The sequence below is a fragment of the Oncorhynchus mykiss genome, chromosome 13 (assembly GCF_013265735.2).
Source record: "Oncorhynchus mykiss isolate Arlee chromosome 13, USDA_OmykA_1.1, whole genome shotgun sequence".
Lineage (NCBI taxonomy): Eukaryota > Metazoa > Chordata > Actinopteri > Salmoniformes > Salmonidae > Oncorhynchus > Oncorhynchus mykiss.
The window spans coordinates 27,240,034-27,264,732 of record NC_048577.1 but is presented as its reverse complement, the minus strand read 5'-3'; the positions used below and the strand labels follow the sequence as shown (position 1 = coordinate 27,264,732).

At 43.8% G+C, this 24,699-nt stretch overlaps 1 protein-coding gene across 1 annotated transcript; it reads right to left on the bottom strand.

The window, feature by feature from the left end:
* Positions 1–6,952: 6,952 nt before the first annotated feature.
* LOC110487391 (zinc finger protein 189) lies at positions 6,953–19,057 on the bottom strand. Its single transcript, XM_021559321.2, has 2 exons — positions 18,423–19,057; positions 6,953–7,621 (listed from the first exon to the last, which is right to left on the bottom strand). The coding sequence occupies exons 1-2, from the start codon at positions 18,805–18,807 to the stop codon at positions 7,155–7,157; spliced, it is 852 nt and encodes a 283-aa protein (XP_021414996.2). The 5' UTR covers positions 18,808–19,057; the 3' UTR covers positions 6,953–7,154.
* Positions 19,058–24,699: the final 5,642 nt, after the last annotated feature.

Genomic DNA, 24,699 nt, shown 5'->3' with positions numbered 1-24,699 from the left:
ACAATGTAAAGTAGTGAGTGTACAGCTTGCATAAGTGTAAATTTGCTGTCCCCTCAAAATAACTCAACACACAGCCATTAATGTCTGGATGACCTTGCACTCCTCCACCTTCTGTTTGAAGATGCCCCACAGATGCTCAACAGGGTTTAGGTCTGGAGACATGCTTGGCCAGTCCATCACCTTTACCCTCAGCTTCTTTAGCAAGGCAGTGGTTGTCTTGGAGGTGTGTTTGGGGTCGTTATCATGTTGGAATACTGCCCTGCGGCCTAGTCTCCGAAGAGAGGGGATCATGCTCTGCTTCAGTATGTCACAGTACATGTTGGCATTCATGGTTCCCTCAATGAACTGTAGCTCCCCAGTGCCGGCAGCACTCATGCAGCCCCAGACCATGACACTTCCACCACCATGCTTGACTGTAGGCAAGAAACTTGTCTTTGTACTTGTAACGGATGTGAAACGGCTAGCTTAGTTAGCGTGGGCGCTAAATAGCGTTTCAATCAGTGACGTCACTTGCTCTGAGACCTTGAAGTAGTAGTTCCCCTTGCTCTGCAAGGGCCGCGGCTTTTGTGGAGCGATGGGTAACGACGCTTCGTAGGCGTCAGTTGTTGATGTGTGCAGAAGGTCCCTGGTTCGCGCCCGGGTATGGGCGAGGGGACGGTTTAAACTTGTACTGTTACATTGATGCTGTTGACCCGGATTACTGGTTGCTGCGGAAAAAGGAGGAAGGTCAAAAGGGGGGTGAGTGTAACGGATGTGAAACGGCTAGCTTAGTTAGCGTGGGCGCTAAATAGCGTTTCAATCAGTGACGTCACTTGCTCTGAGACCTTGAAGTAGTAGTTCCCCTTGCTCTGCAAGGGCCGCGGCTTTTGTGGTGCGATGGGTAACGACGCTTCGTAGGTGTCAGTTGTTGATGTGTGCAGAAGGTCCCTGGTTCGCGCGAGGGGACGGTTTAAACTTATACTGTTACATACTCCTCACCTGGTTGCTGCCACACACGCTTGACACCATCTGAACCAAATAAGTTTCTTGGTCTCATCAGACCACAGGACATGGTTCCAGTAATAGTTGTCTGCTTGCTTGTCTTCAGCAAACTGTTTGCGGGCTTTCTTGTGTATCATCTTTAGAAGAGGCTTCCTTCTGGAATGACAGCCATGCAGACCAATTTGATGCAGGGTACGGCGTATGGTCTGAGCACTGACAGGCTGACCCCCCACCCCTTCAACAATGCTGGCAGTACTCATATGTCTATTTCCCAAAGACAACCTCTGGATATGACGCTGAGCACGTGCACTCAACTTCTTTAGTCGACCATGGCGAGGCCTGTTCTGAGTGGAACCTGTCCAGTTAAACCGCTGTATGGTCTTGGCCACCGTGCTACAGCTCAGTTTCAGGGTCTTGGCAATCTTCTTATAGCCCAGGCCATCTTTATGTAGAGCAACAATTCTTTTTTTCAGATCCTCAGAGAGTTCTTTGCCATGAGGTGCCATGTTGAACTTCCAGTGACCAGTCAGTATGAGGGAGTGTGAGAAAGATGACACCAAATTTAACACACCTGCTCCCCATTCACACCTGAGACCTTGTAACACTAACGAGTCACATGACACCGGGGAGAGAAAATGGCTAATTGGGCCCAATTTGGACATTTTCACTTAGGGGGTGTACTCACTTTTGTTGCAAGCGATTGAGACATTAATGGCTGTGTGTTGAGTTATTGAGGGCACAGCAAATTTACACTGTTATACAAGCTGTACACTCACTACTTTACATTGTAGCAAAGTGTCATTTCTTTAGTGTTGTCACATGATAAGATATACTCAAATATTTACAAAAATGTGAGGGGTGTACTCACTTTTGCGATATACTGTATGTCCCCTTAGCGGTTCATCACATCAGCAAAAGGGAATATGTTCCATCATCTATGTTTATTTACATTAGTGCAAATTATCCACTGATATTGGTGTAATTTCTCACCCCTTTTGGCTGTATGAAAATTAATTTCCCCTCAGACACAAACATTTGTTCTTTGATATGAAGGTAATTTGTGTCAAGTGTACTTTTCACCCCATCTCTTTACATTGAATATTTATATTCAGTGGCCTGACTGCATCCAGACTGTCATAGGCCCATCCTGGTAGATCTGAACCTAATGCAGCTTAGAGTGATCGGATGACAGGTGCAACTGAGGCCATAGATGCTCCATATCCATTACTTTGAGAGTTTTATATAATATGACTGAATGTGTTTCTTTCTGTGTTGCAGGGGCAGTCAAGACATGGATTAGCAAGGCCACAGAACATGACATAAGCAGAGCTGTGGGAGACCACCTCAAGCCCCTGGTAGAGCCGGGGGTGGTGTTGATCCATTTGTTTGTTTCTGTTTTCAGTAGTTGAATCCTTTGGACGTATTGTTGATTTAAACTTTTTTCAACAAATGAACTGGGTTGGTTGAAAAGTGATACTTAACGTACATACCATGCACTATATTGACAAAGTGGAAGATATACTGTTCTTCGTATTTGTAAATTGGTTTAGCAAGAGTCTGTTGGTCGGTCATTGGGTTAATTTGTTCTGTAATATGTTATCAAAACAAGCTTTATTTATACAGCACATTTCAGACATGGATGCAATGCAATGGCTTCACAGGAAAAAATGAAAATAAACAATTATTTACCAATTAAACATAAGTGGATAAAAAAACAGAAGATTAACAACTGAAAGACTGAGCATTCTATGGAAATACCATTGATTAAAATAGTAAGAATTGGATGCAATCTTGAAGCTTGTTTTACTCCATTGTTTGTGTTTCTCAGCAAGAAAACCAAAAATGTCCTTTACATAGAAGAGGGATCTAACAAAGAGTCATTGACAACAACCAAAACTACAGGTGTGGTTTTAGGAGGGGTTCTGAAAGACTATGGGGGTGTACACTGAAAGTTGACTAGTAACAACAACTGGGACATAAAATACACCCACCAAGTCTGCCCAAGAAGAGTCAAACAAAAGAAAAACCCACACCAAACTTAAAGACCGGAAGAAAACCAAAAAGGTGTTGACTCTCCATATCTATCAAAACAACTGGAACACTGGGCCAGACACTCTTAAATAGAACCTGGACCAGCTCAGGTGAAACACCTTCCCACTAACGAGATGGACAAGCGAGCACAGGTGTAACACATACTGACTAATGAGGTGACACCAATCAGTGCGTCCTATACGTGCTAAAAACCAAACGCCTGTAACACCTTCCCCCTTAGGACAACAAATATATCCTATATTTCACATTATAATCAATTATAAACATGGTTTCCACTGGCTGTCAAAAATTAAAAACATGAAGAAAAAAATTCCCCCACGAGCTTAAAACTCACTAGCTCCTGGAACTCTCTTCCCCTTGGAACGAGCCCAAACAAAACTCATCTCCAATACAGAAAAACATGCAGTCAAAATAAATTGTGATCCATGGCAACCCACTGGCTAAACGCAAAACTATTTGACTGCCCACCCTTGAGAAAATCAGCAACCAAGTTGTCCTTACCACGGACATGTCTGATTTCAAGAGGAAACTCCTGCGATATCCATAGTAACTTTCCACATCACTGCAGAGCTTCTCTCTCTTTTCAGGGTTCACTGGATAGGCATGTTGTTGGATCTGGGCCCAGTCCCCAATGTCATGCTCTAGTACATTTGGGTTGGTACATCTGAGAATGAACCCTGATATTCTAAAAGCAGGGTAACAATGTCAATATAATTGTACCCAAAAATTGTCAGTTGGTTGCATAAATAATTACTAAATGTTACATGAACTCTGTTGCATGTTACATGAACTGTAAATATGAATTATCAAAACCAAATATACACCCCTTTGTTAATATGTGTTGGCAATAATTAACTTAATGGTGAGGCATGGAATAATAAAACATGTATCTTTTGTCAGGCTGAATGTTTGAAATATGAGGTGATTTGAGACATGCTTCTTCAGTAGTGGAATAAAGACAATTAGCACTTGAATGTTGTCAAGAAATACTTGAATGATGGTTAATAAAATTGATTATAGACCAATTTATTATACTGCATCCATGTGTATTTATTTATTTATTTTAACCTTCATTTAACAGGAACCGAAAGGTTGCTGGATTGAATCCCGAGCTGACAAGGTAAAAATCTGTCATTCTGCACCTGAACAAGGCAGTTAACCCACTGTTCCCCGGTAGATCATCATTGTTAATAAGTCAGTTAACCCACTGTTCCCCGGTAGATCATCATTGTAAATAAGTCAGTTAAGAACAACTTCTGGCTTACAATGACGGCCCAACGCTCTAACCACTAGGCTACCTGCAAGTAAGTTGAAATTAAGTTATTTTCAAGTCACTGAAAAAACTACCAGAAAATACATATTTTCCACTGAACGTATATTGGACGTCGGGCATAGTCTTCTTTTCAACATTTTTTCAGTTACATTTTGCTAGGTGGGATAGCGCAATATCAAAACACAGTGTTAACGTGTCCAAATCAATAACCAATATGCAGAAACAGTTTGGGATGAATTGAAAACTTAAACATAAAATGTACTATGTACACAAACATCTGCCACAATAATCATATTACTTGTATTTGTTTAAACAAGCACCGTACAAACTGCACAAGTAGCAATAAATCAATGATGTCGATTAGGTTGTATGTGTTCTTGAAACTAACAACTTAAAAAAACACATGGAAATGGGAGATATCTTTAACCTCACTGGTTAGAGGACAACCTGCAGAAGACCATCAGCTACATTTTGGAGTGATGCATTTCAATTTAGGGGTCACTAAACAAAGGAACAACACTTATTTGTCATCACTCATCGATATCACGTTGAAATCAACTCTGCAAAAGGAGGGAGATGAGGTTGCACGTCCTGTTAAAACTAACAGCTCAAAAACCACACGGAATTTGGGAATAATGTAAACATCACTGGTTAGAGGACAATTTGTAGAAAACAGCTAGCTACATTTTGAAGTGATACATTTTGATTCCAGTGGGTCACCAACGTGGTAAGTGTAACACAACACAACTATCAAATCAGAGTCTGGATTTTCCCCTGAGGCTAATATCCATATCATGTTGTAATCAATTGATAAAGGGGCAAACATTTATGCTTCAACATTGTGACAATATTAAAATCTTCTACAATGTTCAAACATTTTACATTGTGACATTAATTCATTGATATCATGAAACAACTCCTTCATGTATGTACTTTCTGATATTTGATCTGTGATCTTTTATCAGATTATCTCTGGTCACAGCTAAGATATTTCTCTCCTGTATGTGTTCTCTGTTGTTGTACCAGGCTGTTTGACTGAGTAAAACTCTTCCCACATAGATTAGAGCTATACGATTTCTTTCTGTGTGTGTTCTCTGGTGTACTGTCAGACCCGTAGATGAAACAAAACTCTTCCCACATTGATTAGAGCTGTACGATTTCTCTCCTGTGTGTGTTCTCTGTTGTTGTACCAGGCTGTTTGACTGAGTAAAACTCTTCCCACATAGATTAGAGCTGTACGATTTCTCTCCTGTGTGTGTTCTCTGGTGTACTGTCAGATCACCAGATTGAACAAAACTCCTCCCACATTGAGTACAGCAAAAAAGGTTTCTCTCCTGTGTGTATCTTCAGATGGCTAGATTGAACAAAACTCTTCCCACATTGATCACAGCTATAGGATTTCACTCCTGTGTGTGTTCTCTGGTGTGGTCAGGTTACAGGAGACCACAACCCTACAGTTTATCTCTCACCCCCCAACAGAGGAGGAGAGATCTAGGGGTCTGAAGATGTGGGGGTATTATGACCCCTCACGCCGATGGTAAATCTTAGGCCACAGACAACATTCCTTTGTCCTCTCACTATGGAGAACCAGCCTCAGAACATTAAACATGCAATAAAAAGACTTTGGAACAATGATTTCCGTCAGCCACAATGGTGGTCATGACGATAGATGGAATATGGAAATATGTCATTTTTGTTTTGTTATTATAGGCTAATAGATTACGTTATTACAAAAACATTGTAACTGGAAGAGTTTTCCTAGGATACTCTTGATGTTTATACATTGGACGTAGTGTGGAAAATGTCCAAATCAAAGAGAATGTTTTGGTAAAGACGAAATGTGAAGTTAGTTGTCTAAAATTGGATTTGAGTAAAATCTAGACCATGCCTCTTGACTTGGTACGCCCAGAGAATAGCCCTAAAGGCGGTTACGCCCACTTCTGACCCGAGGGTATAAGACCTGTGAGGCAGAATGAACAGATCAGACTAAGTGACCCAAGCTGCAGCCAAGTTCTTTTCCTACCCATGCTACTAATGAGTAGCTGTGTCTCAGCGGGTGAATTCAAGCCGGACCACCTAACCTCCACTCTCCATCAAATCGTGGTATCTACACTGTTTCACTGTGAGCCCTGAGCTACAGATCTGTCTGTCCTCAGAAGACTCCTCCCAGAGCAATGGCGAGGAATCAGACCAAATGGACACTGACATCGTGAGGACGACCAGAGTTGCGCCGGAGAAGTGCGTCATTTAGAAGCCTAAACGACCCACGCGGAGCTTCGCATCTGAGACCCCCCACAGGTAATTACATCATTATATTCTGACCCATAAGAGCGGCAGTTTGGGGCAAGGCTAGGGTTAAAATAAGCACAGCTGACAAATGCACCCAAATGTATATTTCTCTCGTGTACTTTCTTTTTTTCTCTCTCTTTTAAATGCCCATTTTGGGTAACACGTGCCATAGTGTGTTGGCCCGTTATACTAAGTTCTAATCAATAGCCTAGAATGTGTTTTTGGTGTATGTGTATCTTTTATCATCATTTTAGCTTTCTAGTAAATAAATACTCAACTAAGATTGGTGTGGTACGAACTCATTGGTGAGACCCGGGTCCGTGCAGATTCCCGGATTATACAACGTTCAGAATGAGATTGTAAAGGAAATTAATTAATTAATTAGCGACTGTTGTAAAATCGATATTATGATGTTCTTTGAGTTAATTTGGGAAATAGAAACTCAATAAAACTTATTTTCCCATGGTGCCCCAGGCTAATTAGTTAATAATTGCTTGATTCATTTAATCACACAATTAGAAACATTTAATCATTCGATGAGCAACAGGTGTCACATTAACTAATGCAACGTCACGACAGTTCTCTGGTGTGATATCAGGATGCCTAGCTGAGTAAAACTCTTCCCACATTGAGTACAGCTATAAGGTTTCTCGCCTGTGTGTGTTCTCTGGTGTGATATCAGGCTGCTTAGCTGAGTAAAACTCTTCCCACATTGATCACAGCTATATGATTTCTCTCCTGTGTGTGTTCTCTGGTGTATCTTCAGATGTCTATATTTTACAAAACTCTTCCCACATTGATCACAGCCGTAAGATTTCTCTCCGGTGTGGATTTTCTGATGAATTTTAATGCCTGATGAGGAGGTGAATCTCTTCCCACAGTCAGAGCAGCAGTGAGTTCTCTTCCCTGTGGATCTCCGCTGGTGTTTCTTGACGTGTTCTGATCTGGAGAGACTCTTCTCTGCCTCGTCAGCATCATGAGGTTGTTGAGGCTCCCCAGAGGTTCCACGATAGTCCCGTCTCTCTCCTGTGTGAAATACAAAGTCAGACAGATGGTTAAAGGACCACAACAGCAGAAATCCACTGTTTATTTAAGGTAAAAGTGATGCCTAAAGTGGAATACATCCTACTATATAAATGATCCTGTTTTCTAATGCAATATAGCTATCTTAATCACAACAGTAGTATGTAAATATATAGATGGATTAATTGCAAGGAAGTGGTCAGCACATGTTCCTATAGTTGGAAGAAGCAGAAGGCCCTGACAAGTGCACAGGATAAACTGAGCCTGCCCCTCAACACGCTCATCACAGAATCCCTGACAAGGTGGGCCTGCCCCTTCAACAAGCTCATCACAGAATCCCTGACAAGGTGGGCCTGCCCCTCAACAAGCTCATCACAGAATCCCTGACAAGGTGGGCCTGCCCCTTAGCAAGCTCATCACAGAATCCTCGACAAGGTGGGCCTGCACCTCAACAAGCTCATCACAGAATCCCTGACAAGGTGGGGATCTCCACTGCAGATAATGGAAACAGTCCTGGAGCAGGAAAAGGCCGTCACACAAGTCCTGGCAGCAGACAACAACACAGCACCTTGCACTCTCCTGGCAAGACATTGAGGTCTTTGAATACAACGACTTATCAACAGCTGTAATAATTTGAACCCCACAGGAAATCTACACTGCAGTTATAGAAAGACCCATTTTCTATATAACCATTGATACAGTGTAGACATTGTTAATGTTGTAAATGAATATTGTAGCTGGAAACTGCTGTTTTTTTAAATGGAATATCTACATAGGCGTACAAAGGCCCATTATCAGCAACCATCACTCCTGTGTTCCAATGGCATGTTGTGTTAGCTAATCCAAGTTTATCATTTTAAAAGACTAATTGATCATTAGAAAATCCTAGTTGAGTATCTGGAGCATCCGCATTAGTGGGTTCAATTACAGGCTCAAAATGTCCAGAAACAAATAACTTTCTTCTGGAACTCGTCAGTCAATTCTTGTTCTGAGAAATTAAGGCTATTCCATGGGAGAAATTGCCAAGAAGCTGAAGATCTTGTACAACGCTGTGAACTACTCCCTTCAGAGAACAGCACAAACGAGCTCTAAGAAGTGTTGTATTCAGGATAAACTTTGAACATTGAGATATTAAAGACATGATAGATCAGACACAGAGTATATAAAGGAGTGAGATCTGTAGAAAGACAGAGTGGCTGTTGAATGTGCTGGGTGGACAGGAGAGAGTCACAGGAGTGTGATAAATGATACGAGAGGACATCTGTGGATTAGGCGAAAGAGGGGTTGAGGTCAGATCCCCTGAAGGGAGAAATAATGGTTTATTATCCTATTACCTTCTTCCTGTGGAACCAGAAGATGTAAGGATTGGAGAGAAGGAGGAGTGTCCAAAGTGGGGTATATATACTTTTTGTCTGAATAACAGCTGTAAAGACCCTTTGGGAAGAATTAAACTTGGTTAAGCTTTTCTGGTGTCCGTGAGGTATTTACTCTGAAACATTTGAACCTAACATCAGAATAGAAAGAGGAGTGGGAGGCCCCGGTGCACAACTGAGCAAGAGGACAAGTACATTAGAGTGTCTAGTTTGAGAAACAGACACCTCAAGTCATCAACTGGCAGCTTTATCAAATAGTACTTGCAAAACACCAGTCTCAACGTCAACAGTGAAGAGGAGACTCAGGGATGCTGGCCTTCTAGGCAGAGTTGCAAAGAAAAATACATATTTCTGTCCAGTGTCTGTGTTGTTTTGCCCATCTTAATCTTTTATTTTTATTGGCCAGTCTGAGATATGGCTTTTTCTTTGCAGCATCTCGGAGTCGCCTCTTCACTGTTGACGTTGAGACTGGTGTTTTGAGGGTACTATTTAATGAAGCTGTCAGTTGAGCACTTTTCTTTCAAAAACAAGGACATTTCTAAGTGACGCCAAACTTTTGAACGGTAGTGTAACTTATAAATGCCTCAAATATTCAACGGTATTACCCCATCAGAAACCAAAACATTGCATAACTCCACTGTATAGCCTCGAAACCTGGTTAACCTCTAGCATCGAGCAATCCCGTATCCGGGAGCGTAATCATAGCCTCAAGCTCATTACCATAACGCAACGTTTCCTATTCATGAAAATCGCAAATGAAATGAAATAAATATATTGAAACACAAGCTTAGCCTTTTGTTAACAACACTGTCATCTCAGATTTTCAAAATATGTTTTAACCAAAGCTACACAAGCATTTGTGTAAGAGTATTGATAGCCTAGCATTAAGCCTAACATTCAGCAGGCAACATTTTCACAAAAACAAGAAAAGCTTTCAAAAAAAAAAAAAAAGGTAAATGATTTTACCTTTATTTAACTAGGCAAGTCAGTTAAGAACAAATTCTTATTTTCAATGACGGCCTAGGAACAGTGGGTTAACTGCCTGTTCAGGGGCAGAACGACAGATTTCTACCTTGTCAGCTCGGGGGTTTGAACTTGCAACCTTCCGGTTACTAGTCCAACGCTCTAACCACTAGGCTACCCTGCCGAGAACTTCGGATGTTTTCAATGACGAGACTCTCAGTTAGATAGCAAATGTTCATTTTTTCCAAAAATATTATTTGTGTAAGAGAAATAGCTCCGTTTTGTTCATCACGTTTGGCTAAGAAAAAAAAAACGAAAATGCAGTCACTTACAACGCCTAACTTTTTTCCAAATTAGCTCCATAATATCGACAGAAACATGGCAAACGTTGTTTAGAATCAATCCTCAAGGTGTTTTTCACAATTCTATTCGATGAAAAATCATTCCTGGCAGTCGGTTTCTCATCAGAGCCAAACGGAAAAATACTGTAGCTGGAGATTACGCAATAATTGCGACGGAGGACACCAAGCGACCACCTGGTAAATGTAGTCTCTTATGGTCAATCTTCCAATGATATGCCTACAAATACATCACAATGCTGCAGACACCTTGGGGAAAATGTGGAAAAGGTAAGCTGACTCCTAGCTCCTCCACAGCCATATAAGGAGTCATTGCCATGAGGCGGTTTCAAAAAATGCGTCACTTCCTCATTGTATTTTTATCTGGGTTTTTTCTGTAACATCAGTTCTGTGGCACTCACAGATAATATCTTTGCAGTTTTGGAAACGTCAGAGTGTTTTCTTTCCAAAGCTGTCAATTATATGCATAGTTTAGCATCTTTTCGTGACAAAATATCTTGTTTAAAACGGGAACGTTTTTCATCCAAAAATTAAAAGAGCGCCCCCTATACCGAAGAAGTTAAACTATCATTTTGACATTATGGATGGCCAGTCCTTGTATTCATAGTGTAGTGAATTCAGGGGGTAGCCTTAGAGCTGAACTCAAACCTGGGTCCAGCGACTGTCAAGCCAACACCTTAAAACTGTTACTCCAAGATGTCTGAACCTCTTGACGAGGTCGCTAGATTTTGGGTTACGGTTGCTACAATAGCTTTCTCTATGAATTTGAGAACGGTAACAGTTCCCCAGAAAAATCTGCAGTTGAAACAATAACAAAGATGTAATTCCACCACTGTTTTGGTCATAAAACGATGATGGGGCTGGAGAAATGTAACTACTCTCAAATTCATAGACAGACATATGGATGCAAGGACTGACCATCCATGATATCAACATTATAGTTTTAACTTGTTGAGGATAGGGGGCAGTATTTTCACTTTGGATGAATTGCGTGCCCATAGTGAACTGCATCAAACTCTGTCCTAGATTGCTAATATATGCATATTATTATTAGAAAACACTCTGAAGTTTCTAAAACTGTTTGAATTATGTATGTGAGTATAACATAACTCATAGGGCAGGCAATCTTCCAAACAAGAAGTGAAATTCTGAAAATTGGGGCAACTTTGACGTCATCGCCCCCTCCTTTCCCAACAAGATATGGATCTGGAAGCACTTCCTACGCCTTCCACTAGATGTCCTCATTCAGTAGAAAGTGGAATGGAGCATTTGCTGTGAGTGCTACCACTGTTCCATTTAGCTCCAGATGAAAACGTATGATCCGGTTGGAAGGTTATTGGATATATATGATAATAACATCCTGAAGATTGATTCTCTACTTAGTTTGACCAGTTTATTCGACCTGGAATATATCTTTTGGAAGTTTTCGTGCGAGTTATCTTGGACCAGCAGTCAATTTTTGGACACGTGAGCTGAAAGTGCTAGCAAATGCAGCTACTTGGACACTAGTATTGGACAATATGAAACAAAACAACGATTTATTGTGGAACTAGGACTCCTTGCACTACATTCTGATGAAAGATCATCAAAGGTAAGGGAATATTTAAGTTGTAATTTCGTATTTCTGTTGACTCCAACATGGCGGTTACGTCTGAGCGCCGTCTCAGATTATTGCAATGTTAGGCTTTTTCCGTAACGTTTAAAAAAAATCTGACACAGCGTTTGCATTAAGAACCAGTGTATCTTTAATTATATGTAGAACATGTATCTTTAGTCAAAGTTTATGATGAGTATTTCTGTTGTCTGGAGTAGCTTTCTATAATTCCTCCGGATATTTTGGAGGAATTTTTGAACATGGCATCAATGTAAACCGAGATTTGTGGATATAAAAATGCATATTATCGAACAAAACATAAATGTAACATGTCATATGACTGTCTTCTGATGAAGAAGGTTAGTGATTCATTCATTCATTTTTATCTCTAATCCTGCTTTTGTGACTATCTTTGGCTGGAAAAAATGGCTACGTTTTTTCTTTGATTTGGTGGTGGTCTAACATAAATATATATGTTGTGTTTTCGCTGTAAAACTGACATGATGGATAGATGAACAAGATGTTTATCTTTCATTTGAGGTATTGGACTTGTTAATGTGTGAAAGTTAAATATTTCTAAATAATATTTTTGAATTCCCTGCGCCACCTTTTCAGCTGAACGGGGGGGGGGGGGGGGGGGGGGTTGAACAGTTGAACTAAGCTCATGAGGCATGTGTTCAATTCTTCAAGAATTGATGGCTATAAATAAACAAAAAGTGTAAATATGAATGTAGCTATTGCAGATTTCCCCTTTAACACCACACATTAGTTCACCATATGCAGAGTTTGTGCCTCTGTTTTTAAGACTCCTCTATTTTTAAAGCCTCCTCCCTAAGTTTGTTTTATTCACTGCTTTAGCACACTCCACCAACCCTGATGTCCTAGTCGTGTCTGAATCATTAATTACGAAGACCACCAAATTCCTGAAATTTCCATCCCCAACTACAACATCTTCCGACAAGATAGAACTGCCAAAGGGGGCGAAGTTGCAATCTACTGCAGAGATAGCCTGAAGAGTTCTGTCATACTATCCAGGTCTGTACCCAAACAATTCGAGCTTCTACTTTTAATAATCCACCTTTCCAGAAACAAGTCTCTCACCATTGCCGCTTGTTATTGACCCCCTTCAGCCCCGATCTGTGCCCTGGAAACAATACGTGAATTGATTGTCCCCCATCTATCTTCAGAGTTAGTACTGTTAGGTGACCTAAACTGAGATGTGCTTAACACCCCGGCCGTCCTACAATCTAAGCTAGATGCCCTCAATCTCACACAAATTATTAAGGGACCTACCAGGTACAACCCTAAATCCGTAACCATGGGCACCCTCTTAGATATCATCCTGACCAACTTGTTGCCCTCTAAATACACCTCTGCTGTCTTCAACCAGGATCTTAGCAATCACTGCCTCACTGCCTGAATGTGTGATGGGTCCGCAGTTAAACGAACACACCTCATCACTGGCAAACGCTCCCTAAAACACTTCAACGAACAGGCCTTTCTAATCAATCTGGCCCGGGGATCCTGGGAGGACATTACCTCATCCTGTCAGTAGAGGATGCCTGGTTGCTCTTCAAAAGTGCTTTCCATGCCATCTTAAATAAGCATGCCCCATTCAAAAAATGTAGAACTAATAACAGATTTAACCCTTGGTTCACCCCAGACTTGACTGCGTTCTGTATTAGCATCGAATAGCTCCCGCGATATGCAACTTTTCATGGAAGTCATGAACCAATATGCTCAGTCAGTTAGGAAAGCTAAGGCTAGTTTTTTCAAACAGAAATTTGCATCTTGTAGCACTAATTCCAAAAGGTTTTGGGACACTGTAAAGTCCATGGAGAATAAGAGCACCTCCTCCCAGCTGCCCACTGCATTGAGGTTAGGAAACACTGTCCCCACCGATAAATCTACGATAATCGATCATTTCAATAAGCATTTTTCTACGGCTGGCCATGCTTTCCACCTGGCTACCCCTACCCCGGCCAACAGCTCAGGACCCCCTGCAGCAACCTGCCCAAGCCCCCCCCCCCCCCCCCCCCCCCCCCCCCCGCTTCTCCTTCACCCAAATCCAGACAGCTGATGCTCTGAAAGAGTTGCAAAATCTGGATCCCTACAAATCAGCTGGGCAAGACAATCTGGACCCTCTCTTTCTAAAATTATACTCCGAAATCGTTGCAACCCCTATTACTAGCCTGTTCAACCTCTCTTTTGTATCGTCTGAGATCCCCAAAGATTGGAAAGCTGCCGCGGTCATCCCCCTCTTCAAAGGGGGAGACACTCTAGACCCAAACTGTTACAGAGCTATATCCATCCTGCCCTGCTTTTCTAAAATCTTCAAAAGCCAAGTTAACAAACAATTCACCAACTATTTCTAATCCCACCGTACCTTTTCCACTTCTCCAATCTGGTTTCCGAGCTGGTCATGAGTGCACCTCAGCCACGCTCAAGGTCCTAAATGATATCATAACCGCCATCGATAAAAGACAGTACTGTGCAGCCGTATTCATCGATCTGGCCAAGGCTTTCGACTCTGTCGAGTGGTGTGGGGGCTGTGCTTTGGCAAAGTGGGAGGGGTTATATTCCTCCTATTTGGCCCTGTCCGGGGGTATCATTGGATGGGGCCACAGTGTCTCCTGACCCCTCCTGTCTCAGCCTCCAGTATTTATGCTGCAGTAGTTTCTTTGTCGGGGGGCTAGGGTCAGTTTGTTATATTTGGAGTACTTCTCCTGTCTTATCCGGTGCCCTGTGTGAATTTAAGTATGCTCTCTCTAATTCTCTCTTTCTCTCTCGGAGGACCTAAGCCCTAGGACCATGCCTCAGGACTACCTGGCAATGGACCTCCTTGCTGTCCCCAGTCCATCTGGCTGTTCTGCCTGCGGCTATGGAAACCTGACCTGTTCACCAGACGTGCTACCTGTCCCAGACCTGCTGTTTTCCAACTCTCTAGAGACAGCAGGAGTGGTAGAGATACTCTTAATGATCGGCTATGAACAGCCAACTGACATTTCCTCCTGAGGTGCTGACTTGTGTTGCACCCTCGACAACTACTGTGATTATTATTATTTGACCATGTTGGCCATTTATGAACATTTGAACATCTTGGCCATGTTCTGTTATAATCTTCACCCTGCACAGCCAGAAGGGGATACCCTGGTTCCTCTCTAGGTTTCTTCCTAGGTTTTAGCTAGCCACCGTGTTTTTCCTAGTCACCATGCTTCTACACCTGCATTGCTTGCTGTTTGGGGTTTTCGGCTGGGTTTCTGTACAGCACTTTGAGATATCAGCTGATGTAAGAAGAGCTATATAAATACATTTGATTTGATAATCACCACATTCTTATCGGCAGACTCAATAGCCTTGGTTTCCAAATTACTTCCTCGCCTTCTCTGATAGAGTTCAGTGTGTCAAATCGGAGGGCCTGTCTCTATGGGAGTGCCACAGGGTTTAATTCTCGGGCCGACACTTTTCTCTGTATATATCAATGATGTCGCTCTTGCTGCTGGTGATTCTCTGATCCACCTCTACGCAGACGACACTATTCTGTATACATCTAGCCCTTCTTTGGACACTGTGTTAACAATAGAGGTCGACCGATTAATCGGAATGGCCGATTAATTAGGGCCGATTTCAAGTTTTCATAACAATCGGAAATCGGTATTTTTGGGCGCCGATTTGCCGTTTTTTAAACACCTTTATTTAATCTTTATTTAACTAGGCAAGTCAGTTAAGAACACATTCATATTTTCAATGACGGCCTAGGAACGTTGGGTTAACTGCCTCGTTCAGGGGAAGACAGACAGATTTTCACCTTGTCAGCTCGGGGGATCCAATCTTGCAACCTTACAGTTAACTAGTCCAACGCAAAAACGACCTGCCTCTCTCTCGATGCACTCCACAAGGAGACTGCCTGTTACGTAAATGCAGTAAGCCAAGGTAAGTTGCTAGCTAGCATTAAACTTATCTTAAAAAAACAATCAATCATAATCAATAGTTAACTACACATGGTTGATGATATTACTAGATATTATCTAGCGTGTCCTGTGTTGCATATAATCTGACTGAGCATACAAGTATCTAAGTATCTGACTGAGCGGTGGTAGGCAGAAGCAGGCGTGTAAACATTAATTCAAACAGCACTTTCGTGCGTTTTGCCAGCAGCTCTTCGTTGTGCGTCAAGCATTGCGCTGTTTATGACTTCAAACCTATCAACTCCCGAGATGAGGCTGGTGTGACCGAAGTGAAAGGCTGGCTAGTTAGCTAATAGCGTTTCAAACTTCACTCGCAAGCCTTGGCGTGGTTGTTTCCCTTGCTCTGCATGGGTAATTCGATGTGGTGGCTGTTGTCGTTGTGTTGCTGGTTCGAGCCCAGGGAGGAGCGAGGAGAGGGACGGAAGCTATACTGTTACACTGGCAATATTAAAGTGCCTATAAGAACATCCAATAGTCAAAGGTTAATGAAATACAAATGGTATAGAAGGAAATAGTTATATAATAACTACAACCTAAAACGTCTTACCTGGGAATATTGAAGACTCATGTTAAAAGGAACCACCAGCTTTCATATGTTGTCATGTTCTGAGCAAGGAACTGAAACGTTAGCTTTCTTACATAGCACATATTGCACTTTTACGTTCTTCTCCAACACTGTTTTTGCATTATTTAAACCAAATTGAACATGTTTCATTATCCATTATCTACTTGAGGCTTGATTTTGATTTTTATCTACTTGATTTTATTGATGTATTATATTAAGTTCAAATAAGTGTTAATTCAGTATTGTTGTAATTGTCATTATTACAAAAACACAAAAAAAATTTTTAGCGGTATCGGCTTTTTTGGTCCTCCAATAATTGGTATCGGTATTGAAAAATCATAATCTGTCGACCTCTAGTTAACAATCCTCCAAACGAGCTTCAATGCCATACAACACCCCCTTGTAGCCCCAAATCAAATCAAATGTTATTCGTCACATACACATGGTTAGCACATGTTAATGCGAGTGTAGCGAAATGCTTGTGCTTCAAGTTCCGACAATGCAGTAATAACCAACGAGTAATCTAACTAACAATTCCAAAACTACTACCTTATACACACAAGTGTAAAGGAATAAAGAATATGTACATAAAGATTATTGAATGAGTGATGGTACAGAGCGGCATAGGCAAGATGCAGTAATGGTATCGAGAGTACAGTATATACATATGAGATGAGTATGTAAACAAAGTGGCAAAGTTTAAAGTGGCTATTGATACATGTATTACATAAAGATGCAGTAGATGATATAGAGTACAGTATATACGTATACATATGAGATAAATCATGTAGGGTATGTAAACATTATATTAAGTTATAATTATAATTATATTAAGCATTGTTTAAAGTGGCTAGTGATATATTTTACATCAATTCCCTCCAACTGCTTTTAAATGCTAGTAAAACTAAATGCATGCTCTTCAACTGATTGTTGCCCGCACCCGCCCAGCATCACTACTCTAGACAGTTCTGACAACTGCAAATACCTAGGTGTCTGATTAGACTGTAAACTCTCCTTCCAGACTCACATTAAGCATCTACAATCCAAAATTAAATCCACAATCGGTTACCGATTTCGCAACAAAGCCTCCTTCACTCATGCTGCCAAACATACCCTCGTAAAACCGACTATCCAACCAATCCTTGACTTTGGCGATGTAATTTACAAAATAGCCTCCAACACTCAGCAAACTGGATGCAGTCTATCACAGTGCCATCCGTTTTGTCACCAAAGCCCCATGTACCACCCACCATTGCGACCTGTATGCTCTTGTTGCCTGGCCCTCACTACATATTCGTTGCCAAACCCACTGGCTCCAGGTCATCTATAAGTCCTTGCTAGGTAAAGCCCCGCCTTATCTCAGCTCACTGGTCACCATAGCAACACCCACCCGTAGCACACGCTCCAGCAGGTATATTTCACAGGTCATCCCCAAAGCCAACATTTACTTTGGCCGCCTTGCCTTCCAGCCCTCTGCTGCCAATGACTGGAACGAATTGCAAAAATCAATGAAGCTGGAGTTTTACATCTCCCTCTGTAACTTTAAGCATCAGCTGTCAGAACAGCTTACTGATCACTGTACAAAACCAATCTGTAAACAGCACACCCAACCTCATCCCCATATTGTTATTTATCCTCTTGCACCCCAGTAGCTCTACTTGCAAATCATCATCTGCACATCTGTCACTCCAGCGTTAAAATGCTAAATAGTAATTATTATATACATTATTATTTTGCCCCTGTTGGCCTATGTATTGCCTTACCTCCCTACTCTTCTACATTTGCACACACTGTACATACATTTTTCTATTGTGTTATTGACTGTACGTTTGTTTATGTGTAACTCTGTGTTGTTTGTGTCGCACAGCTTTGCTTTATCTTGACCAGATTGCAGTTGTAAATGAGAACTTGGTCTCAACTGGCCTACCTGGTTAAATAAAGGTGAAATAAATCAAATACATTTAAAAAAAGACAGTACTTACTAGTGTTAACCAGGGTCCGTTCATCGTTAGAACCATAGGATGCCTTAACATGCCTTTGGGAAACCGAGCCCAGATATCCAGTGTCCTCCTCTTCATATTCTTCTTCCAATGTGACAGTCATCTCCCCCTCCTCCATTCCAAAAATGGCTTCCTCCTCTTCTTTTACTGTAACATCCTCTTCTTTCACTCTGAAAGCGTCTTCCTCTTCTTTCACTGAAACGTCTTTCTCTTCTTCTTTCACTGTAACATCCTCATCCTCTACTTGTTTTTGTATTGTGACATCCTCTTCCTCCTCTTTCACGACAACGTTTAGCCACAGACCCTCTTTCTCCGTCCAGCAGACGTCCTCTTCTTTTGCAGGACGAGAGTAGTTTAGTGAGCTCATGGTCGGGAATGTTAGCTAGCTATGCTAATGCTAACTTAACCAGCCCGCTAGCTGACTAATAACAACACCGTAAATATGAAATTAAATCGGATAACTAACTAGACAACAGAAGAGGGTTTAAAACACAGTTGTTAATATTCACGAAAGCATCTAAAGAGCTTTATTGGTTCGGCTATTTTGTCTAGCTAGCTACCGAGGTGTCTGACTAACTGTTGCTGATGTTGAAAAAAGCGTTCCGTCCACTAGATTATACGTCACACCAGCAGCATTGCCTTAAAGTCACACTTCGCCATCTGCTGACTGGAGTGGGTAACGCAGTTGAGTAAAATGTATGTCTAATTTTCAGACAAAAAGTTAAAGTGAGTTTTTTACTCACCAGTGTAACAACACAGTGTGGTTAAAGACTTAGTAACTGAATTGTAGTCATTCTGACTGACATCTGGAATCTATTATAGATTTGGGGGATTTTGCCATGATTCTATGTCTCTGCTCTTTTCATCTGCAGTCATGTTTTAGTTGGGTTCTAACTGGTCTCCATTAGTTGGGCTCCAGCTCACTGACCATAGCTAGTTGGCTAAATAGCTAATGTTAGCTGGCTGGCTAAGATAACTGCATATAGCTAACATTCTTTGATATTTGGTTAGATGGCGTTATGTATTTCCAAAACATTGTTTTACTTCAATCACTCAAGTCATGAGTGGAAACGATTGGTTTAATTTGAAGCTCTACATTTGAAGTTATTTCTGTTGTAGTTTACATCAAAGGTAAACTATAGGCTGGTCCTCCATATTACTTCACACCTGACATTATCATTCTTCTGAATTCTGATTGGTTTTATGTAACAACTCCAAAAATAGAACTGTGAGGTGTAACTGTCATGTACTGTCATGTTGTGTCTTGTCTCTGTCCTTTCCCTTCACCCTGTCTCCCTCTGCTGGTCGTTGTTAGGTTACCTTTTCTCCTCCTCTTTCCCCCAGCTGTGCCTTGTCTCCTCCTAACTACCCATTCACCCCGTTTCCCACCTGTTCCCTTTTTTCCCTCTGATTAGGTCCCTATATCTCTCTCTGTTTTTGTTCCTGTCCTTGTCGGATTCTTGTTTGTTGTGTTTCATGCCTGAACCAGACTGTCGTCATGTTTGCTGTAACCTTGTCTTGTCCTGTCGGAATCTGCCGGTCCGTCTGAGCCTACCTATGTTTGGTAATTAAAGAAGCTCTGTCTAAGTTAATTCACTTCGGATCCTCTCCACTCAGCCGTCGGGATCCAGGGAGCGATGCTAGGCAGACACGAGCAGGAAGTGTCTGCTGCTCGACATGCCGTTGAGACCCTGGCCACCCAAGTCTCCAACCTCACAGAACAGGTTCACCATCTCCGCCTCGATCCACCGGCCACTTCCAGGGCTTTCGAATCTCCGGAGCCCAGAATCAATAACCCGCCGTGTTACTCTGGGGAGCCCACTGAATGCCGCTCGTTCCTCACCCAGTGTGATATTGTGTTTTCTCTCCAGCCCAACACTTACTCCAGGAGCACTGCTCGTGTCGCCTACGTCATATCTCTCCTTATTGGACGGGCTCGTGAGTGGGGCACGGCAATCTGGGAGGCAAGGGCTGAGTGTACTAACCAGTATCAGGACTTTAAGGAGGAGATGATACGGGTTTTTGATCGATCTGTTTTTGGGGAGGAGGCTTCCAGGGCCCTGTCTTCCCTATGTCAAGGCAATCGATCCATAACAGACTACTCTATTGAGTTTCGCACTCTTGCTGTCTCCAGTGGCTGGAACGAGCCGGCCTTGCTCGCTCGTCTTCTGGAGGGTCTCCGCGCAGAGGTAAAGGATGAGATTCTCTCCCGGGAGGTTCCTTCCAGCGTGGATTCCTTGATTGAACTCGCTATTCGCATTGAGCGACGGGTTGATCTTCGTCACCGAGCTCGTGGAAAGGAGCTCGCGCTCTCCGTCGCCCCCCTCTCCGCATCACTACCATCTTCCTCTGCCGGCTCGGGTGCTGAGCCCATGCAGCTGGGAGGTATCCGCATCTCGACTAAGGAGAGGGAACGGAGAATCACCAACCGCCTCTGTCTCTATTGCGGTTCCGCTGGTCATTTTGTCACTTCATGTCCAGTAAAAGGCCAGAGCTCGTCAGTAAGCGGAGGGCTACTGGTGAGCGCTACTACTCCTGTCTCTCCTTCAAGATCCTGCACTACCTTGTCGGTCCATCTACGCTGGACCGGTTCGTCAGCTTCCTGCAGTGCCTTAATAGACTCTGGGGCGGAGGGCTGTTTTATGGACGAGACCTGGGCTCGGGAACATGACATTCCTCTCAGACAGTTAAAGGAGCCCACGGCCTTGTTCGCCCTGGATGGTAGTCCTCTCCCCAGGATTCAGCGTGAGACGCTACCTTTAACCCTCACTGTTTCTGGTAATCATAGTGAAACCATTTCTTTTTTAATTTTTCGTTCACCTTTTACACCTGTTGTTTTGGGCCATCCCTGGCTAGTTTGTCATAATCCTTCCATTAATTGGTCTAGTAATTCTATCCTCTCCTGGAACGTCTCTTGTCATGTGAAATGTTTAATGTCTGCTATCCCTCCTGTTTCCTCTGTCTCTTCTTCACAGGAGGAGCCTGGTGATTTGACAGGGGTGCCGGAGGAATATCACGATCTGCGCACGGTGTTCAGTCGGTCCAGGGCCACCTCTCTTCCTCCACACCGGTCGTATGATTGTAGTATTGATCTCCTTCCGGGAACCACCCCCCCCCGGGGTAGACTATACTCTCTGTCGGCTCCCGAACGTAAGGCTCTCGAAGATTATTTGTCTGTAGCTCTTGACGCCGGTACCATAGTCCCCTCCTCCTCTCCCGCCGGAGCGGGGGTTTTTTTTGTCAAGAAGAAGGACGGGTCTCTGCGCCCCTGCATAGATTATCGAGGGCTGAATGACATAACAGTGAAGAATCGTTATCCGCTTCCTCTTATGTCTTCAGCCTTCGAGATCCTGCAGGGAGCCAGGTTTTTCACTAAGTTGGACCTTCGTAACGCTTACCATCTCGTGCGCATCAGGGAGGGGGACGAGTGGAAGACGGCGTTTAACACTCCGTTAGGGCACTTTGAATACCGGGTTCTTCCTTTCGGCCTCGCTAACGCTCCAGCTGTCTTTCAGGCATTAGTCAATGATGTCCTGAGAGACATGCTGAACATCTTTGTTTTCGTTTACCTTGACGATATCCTGATTTTTTCACCGTCACTCCAGATTCATGTTCAGCACGTTCGACGTGTCCTCCAGCGCCTTTTAGAGAATTGTCTTTTTGTGAAGGCTGAGAAGTGCACTTTTCATGCCTCCTCCGTCACATTTCTCGGTTCTGTTATTTCCGCTGAAGGCATTAAGATGGATCCCGCTAAGGTCCAAGCTGTCATTGATTGGCCCGTCCCTAAGTCACGCGTCGAGCTGCAGCGCTTTCTCGGCTTCGCGAACTTCTATCGTCGTTTCATCCGTAATTTCGGTCAGGTGGCAGCTCCTCTCACAGCCCTTACTTCTGTCAAGACGTGCTTTAAGTGGTCCGTTTCCGCCCAGGGAGCTTTTGATCTCCTCAAGAATCGTTTTACATCCGCTCCTATCCTTGTTACACCTGACGTCTCTAGACAGTTCGTTGTCGAGGTTGACGCGTCAGAGGTGGGCGTGGGAGCCATTCTTTCTCAGCGCTCCCTCTCTGACGACAAGGTCCACCCATGCGCGTATTTTTCTCATCGCCTGTCGCCGTCGGAACGTAACTATGATGTGGGTAACCGCGAACTGCTCGCCATCCGGTTAGCCCTAGGCGAATGGCGACAGTGGTTGGAGGGGGCGACCGTTCCTTTTGTCGTTTGGACTGACCATAGGAACCTTGAGTACATCCGTTCTGCCAAACGACTTAATGCGCGTCAGGCGCGTTGGGCGCTGTTTTTCGCTCGTTTCGAGTTCGTGATTTCTTATCGTCCGGGCTCTAAGAACACCAAGCCTGATGCTTTGTCTCGTCTCTTCAGTTCTTCAGTAGCCTCCACTGACCCCGAGGGGATTCTCCCTGAGGGGCGTGTTGTCGGGTTGACTGTCTGGGGAATTGAGAGGCAGGTAAAACAAGCGCTCACTCACACTCCGTCGCCGCGCGCTTGTCCTAGGAACCTTCTTTTCGTTCCCGTTCCTACTCGTCTGGCCGTTCTTCAGTGGGCTCACTCTGCCAAGTTAGCCGGCCACCCTGGCGTTCGGGGTACGCTTGCTTCCATTCGCCAGCGTTTTTGGTGGTCCACCCGGGAGCATGACACGCGTCGTTTCGTGGCTGCTTGTTCGGTCTGCGCGCAGACTAAGTCCGGTAACTCTCCTCCTGCCGGCCGTCTCAGGCCGCTTCCTATTCCCTCTCGACCGTGGTCTCACATCGCCTTAGATTTTGTCACCGGACTGCCTTCGTCAGCGGGGAAGACTGTTATTCTTACGGTTGTCGATAGGTTCTCTAAGGCGGCTCATTTCATTCCCCTTGCTAAGCTTCCTTCTGCTAAAGAGACGGCACAAATCATCATCGAGAATGTTTTCAGAATTCATGGCCTTCCGTCAGACGTCGTTTCGGACAGAGGTCCGCAATTCACGTCTCAATTTTGGAGGGAGTTTTGCCGTTTGATTGGGGCTTCCGTCAGTCTCTCTTCCGGCTTTCACCCCCAGTCTAACGGTCAAGCAGAACGGGCCAATCAGACTATCGGTCGCATCTTACGCAGTCTTTCTTTTCGTAACCCTGCGTCTTGGTCAGAACAGCTCCCCTGGGCAGAATACGCCCACAACTCGCTTCCTTCGTCTGCGACCGGGCTATCTCCTTTTCAGAGTAGCCTCGGGTACCAGCCTCCGCTGTTCTCATCTCAGTTCGCCGAGTCCAGCGTCCCCTCCGCTCAGGCTTTTGTCCAACGTTGCGAGCGCACCTGGAAGAGGGTCAGGTCTGCACTTTGCCGTTATAGGACGCAGACTGTGAGGGCTGCTAATAAGCGTAGAACTAAGAGTCCTAGATATTGTCGCGGTCAGAGAGTTTGGCTCTCCACTCAGAACCTTCCCCTTAAGACGGCTTCTCGCAAGTTGACACCGCGGTTCATTGGTCCGTTCCGTATTTCTCGGGTCATTAATCCTGTCGCAGTTCGACTTCTTCTTCCGCGATACCTTCGTCGCGTCCACCCGGTCTTCCATGTCTCCTGCATCAAGCCCGTCCTTCGCGCCCCCGCTCGTCTTTCCCCCCCCCCCCCCATCCTTGTCGAGGGCGCACCCATCTACAGGGTCCGTAGAATTTTGGACATGCGTCCTCGGGGCCGTGGTCACCAGTACCTCGTAGATTGGGAGGGGTACGGTCCTGAGGAGAGGAGTTGGGTTCCCTCTCGGGACGTGCTGGACCGTGCGCTGATCGAGGATTTCCTCCGTTGCCGCCAGGTTTCCTCCTCGAGTGCGCCAGGAGGCGCTCGGTGAGTGGGGGGGTACTGTCATGTACTGTCATGTTGTGTCTTGTCTCTGTCCTTTCCCTTCACCCTGTCTCCCTCTGCTGGTCGTTGTTAGGTTACCTTTTCTCCTCCTCTTTCCCCCAGCTGTGCCTTGTCTCCTCCTAACTACCCATTCACCCCGTTTCCCACCTGTTCCCTTTTTTCCCTCTGATTAGGTCCCTATATCTCTCTCTGTTTTTGTTCCTGTCCTTGTCGGATTCTTGTTTGTTGTGTTTCATGCCTGAACCAGACTGTCGTCATGTTTGCTGTAACCTTGTCTTGTCCTGTCGGAATCTGCCGGTCCGTCTGAGCCTACCTATGTTTGGTAATTAAAGAAGCTCTGTCTAAGTTAATTCGCTTTTGGGTCCTCATTCACGCACCGTAACAGTAACTTTGCAATTGGACTTAAAACATTTTTGGGGA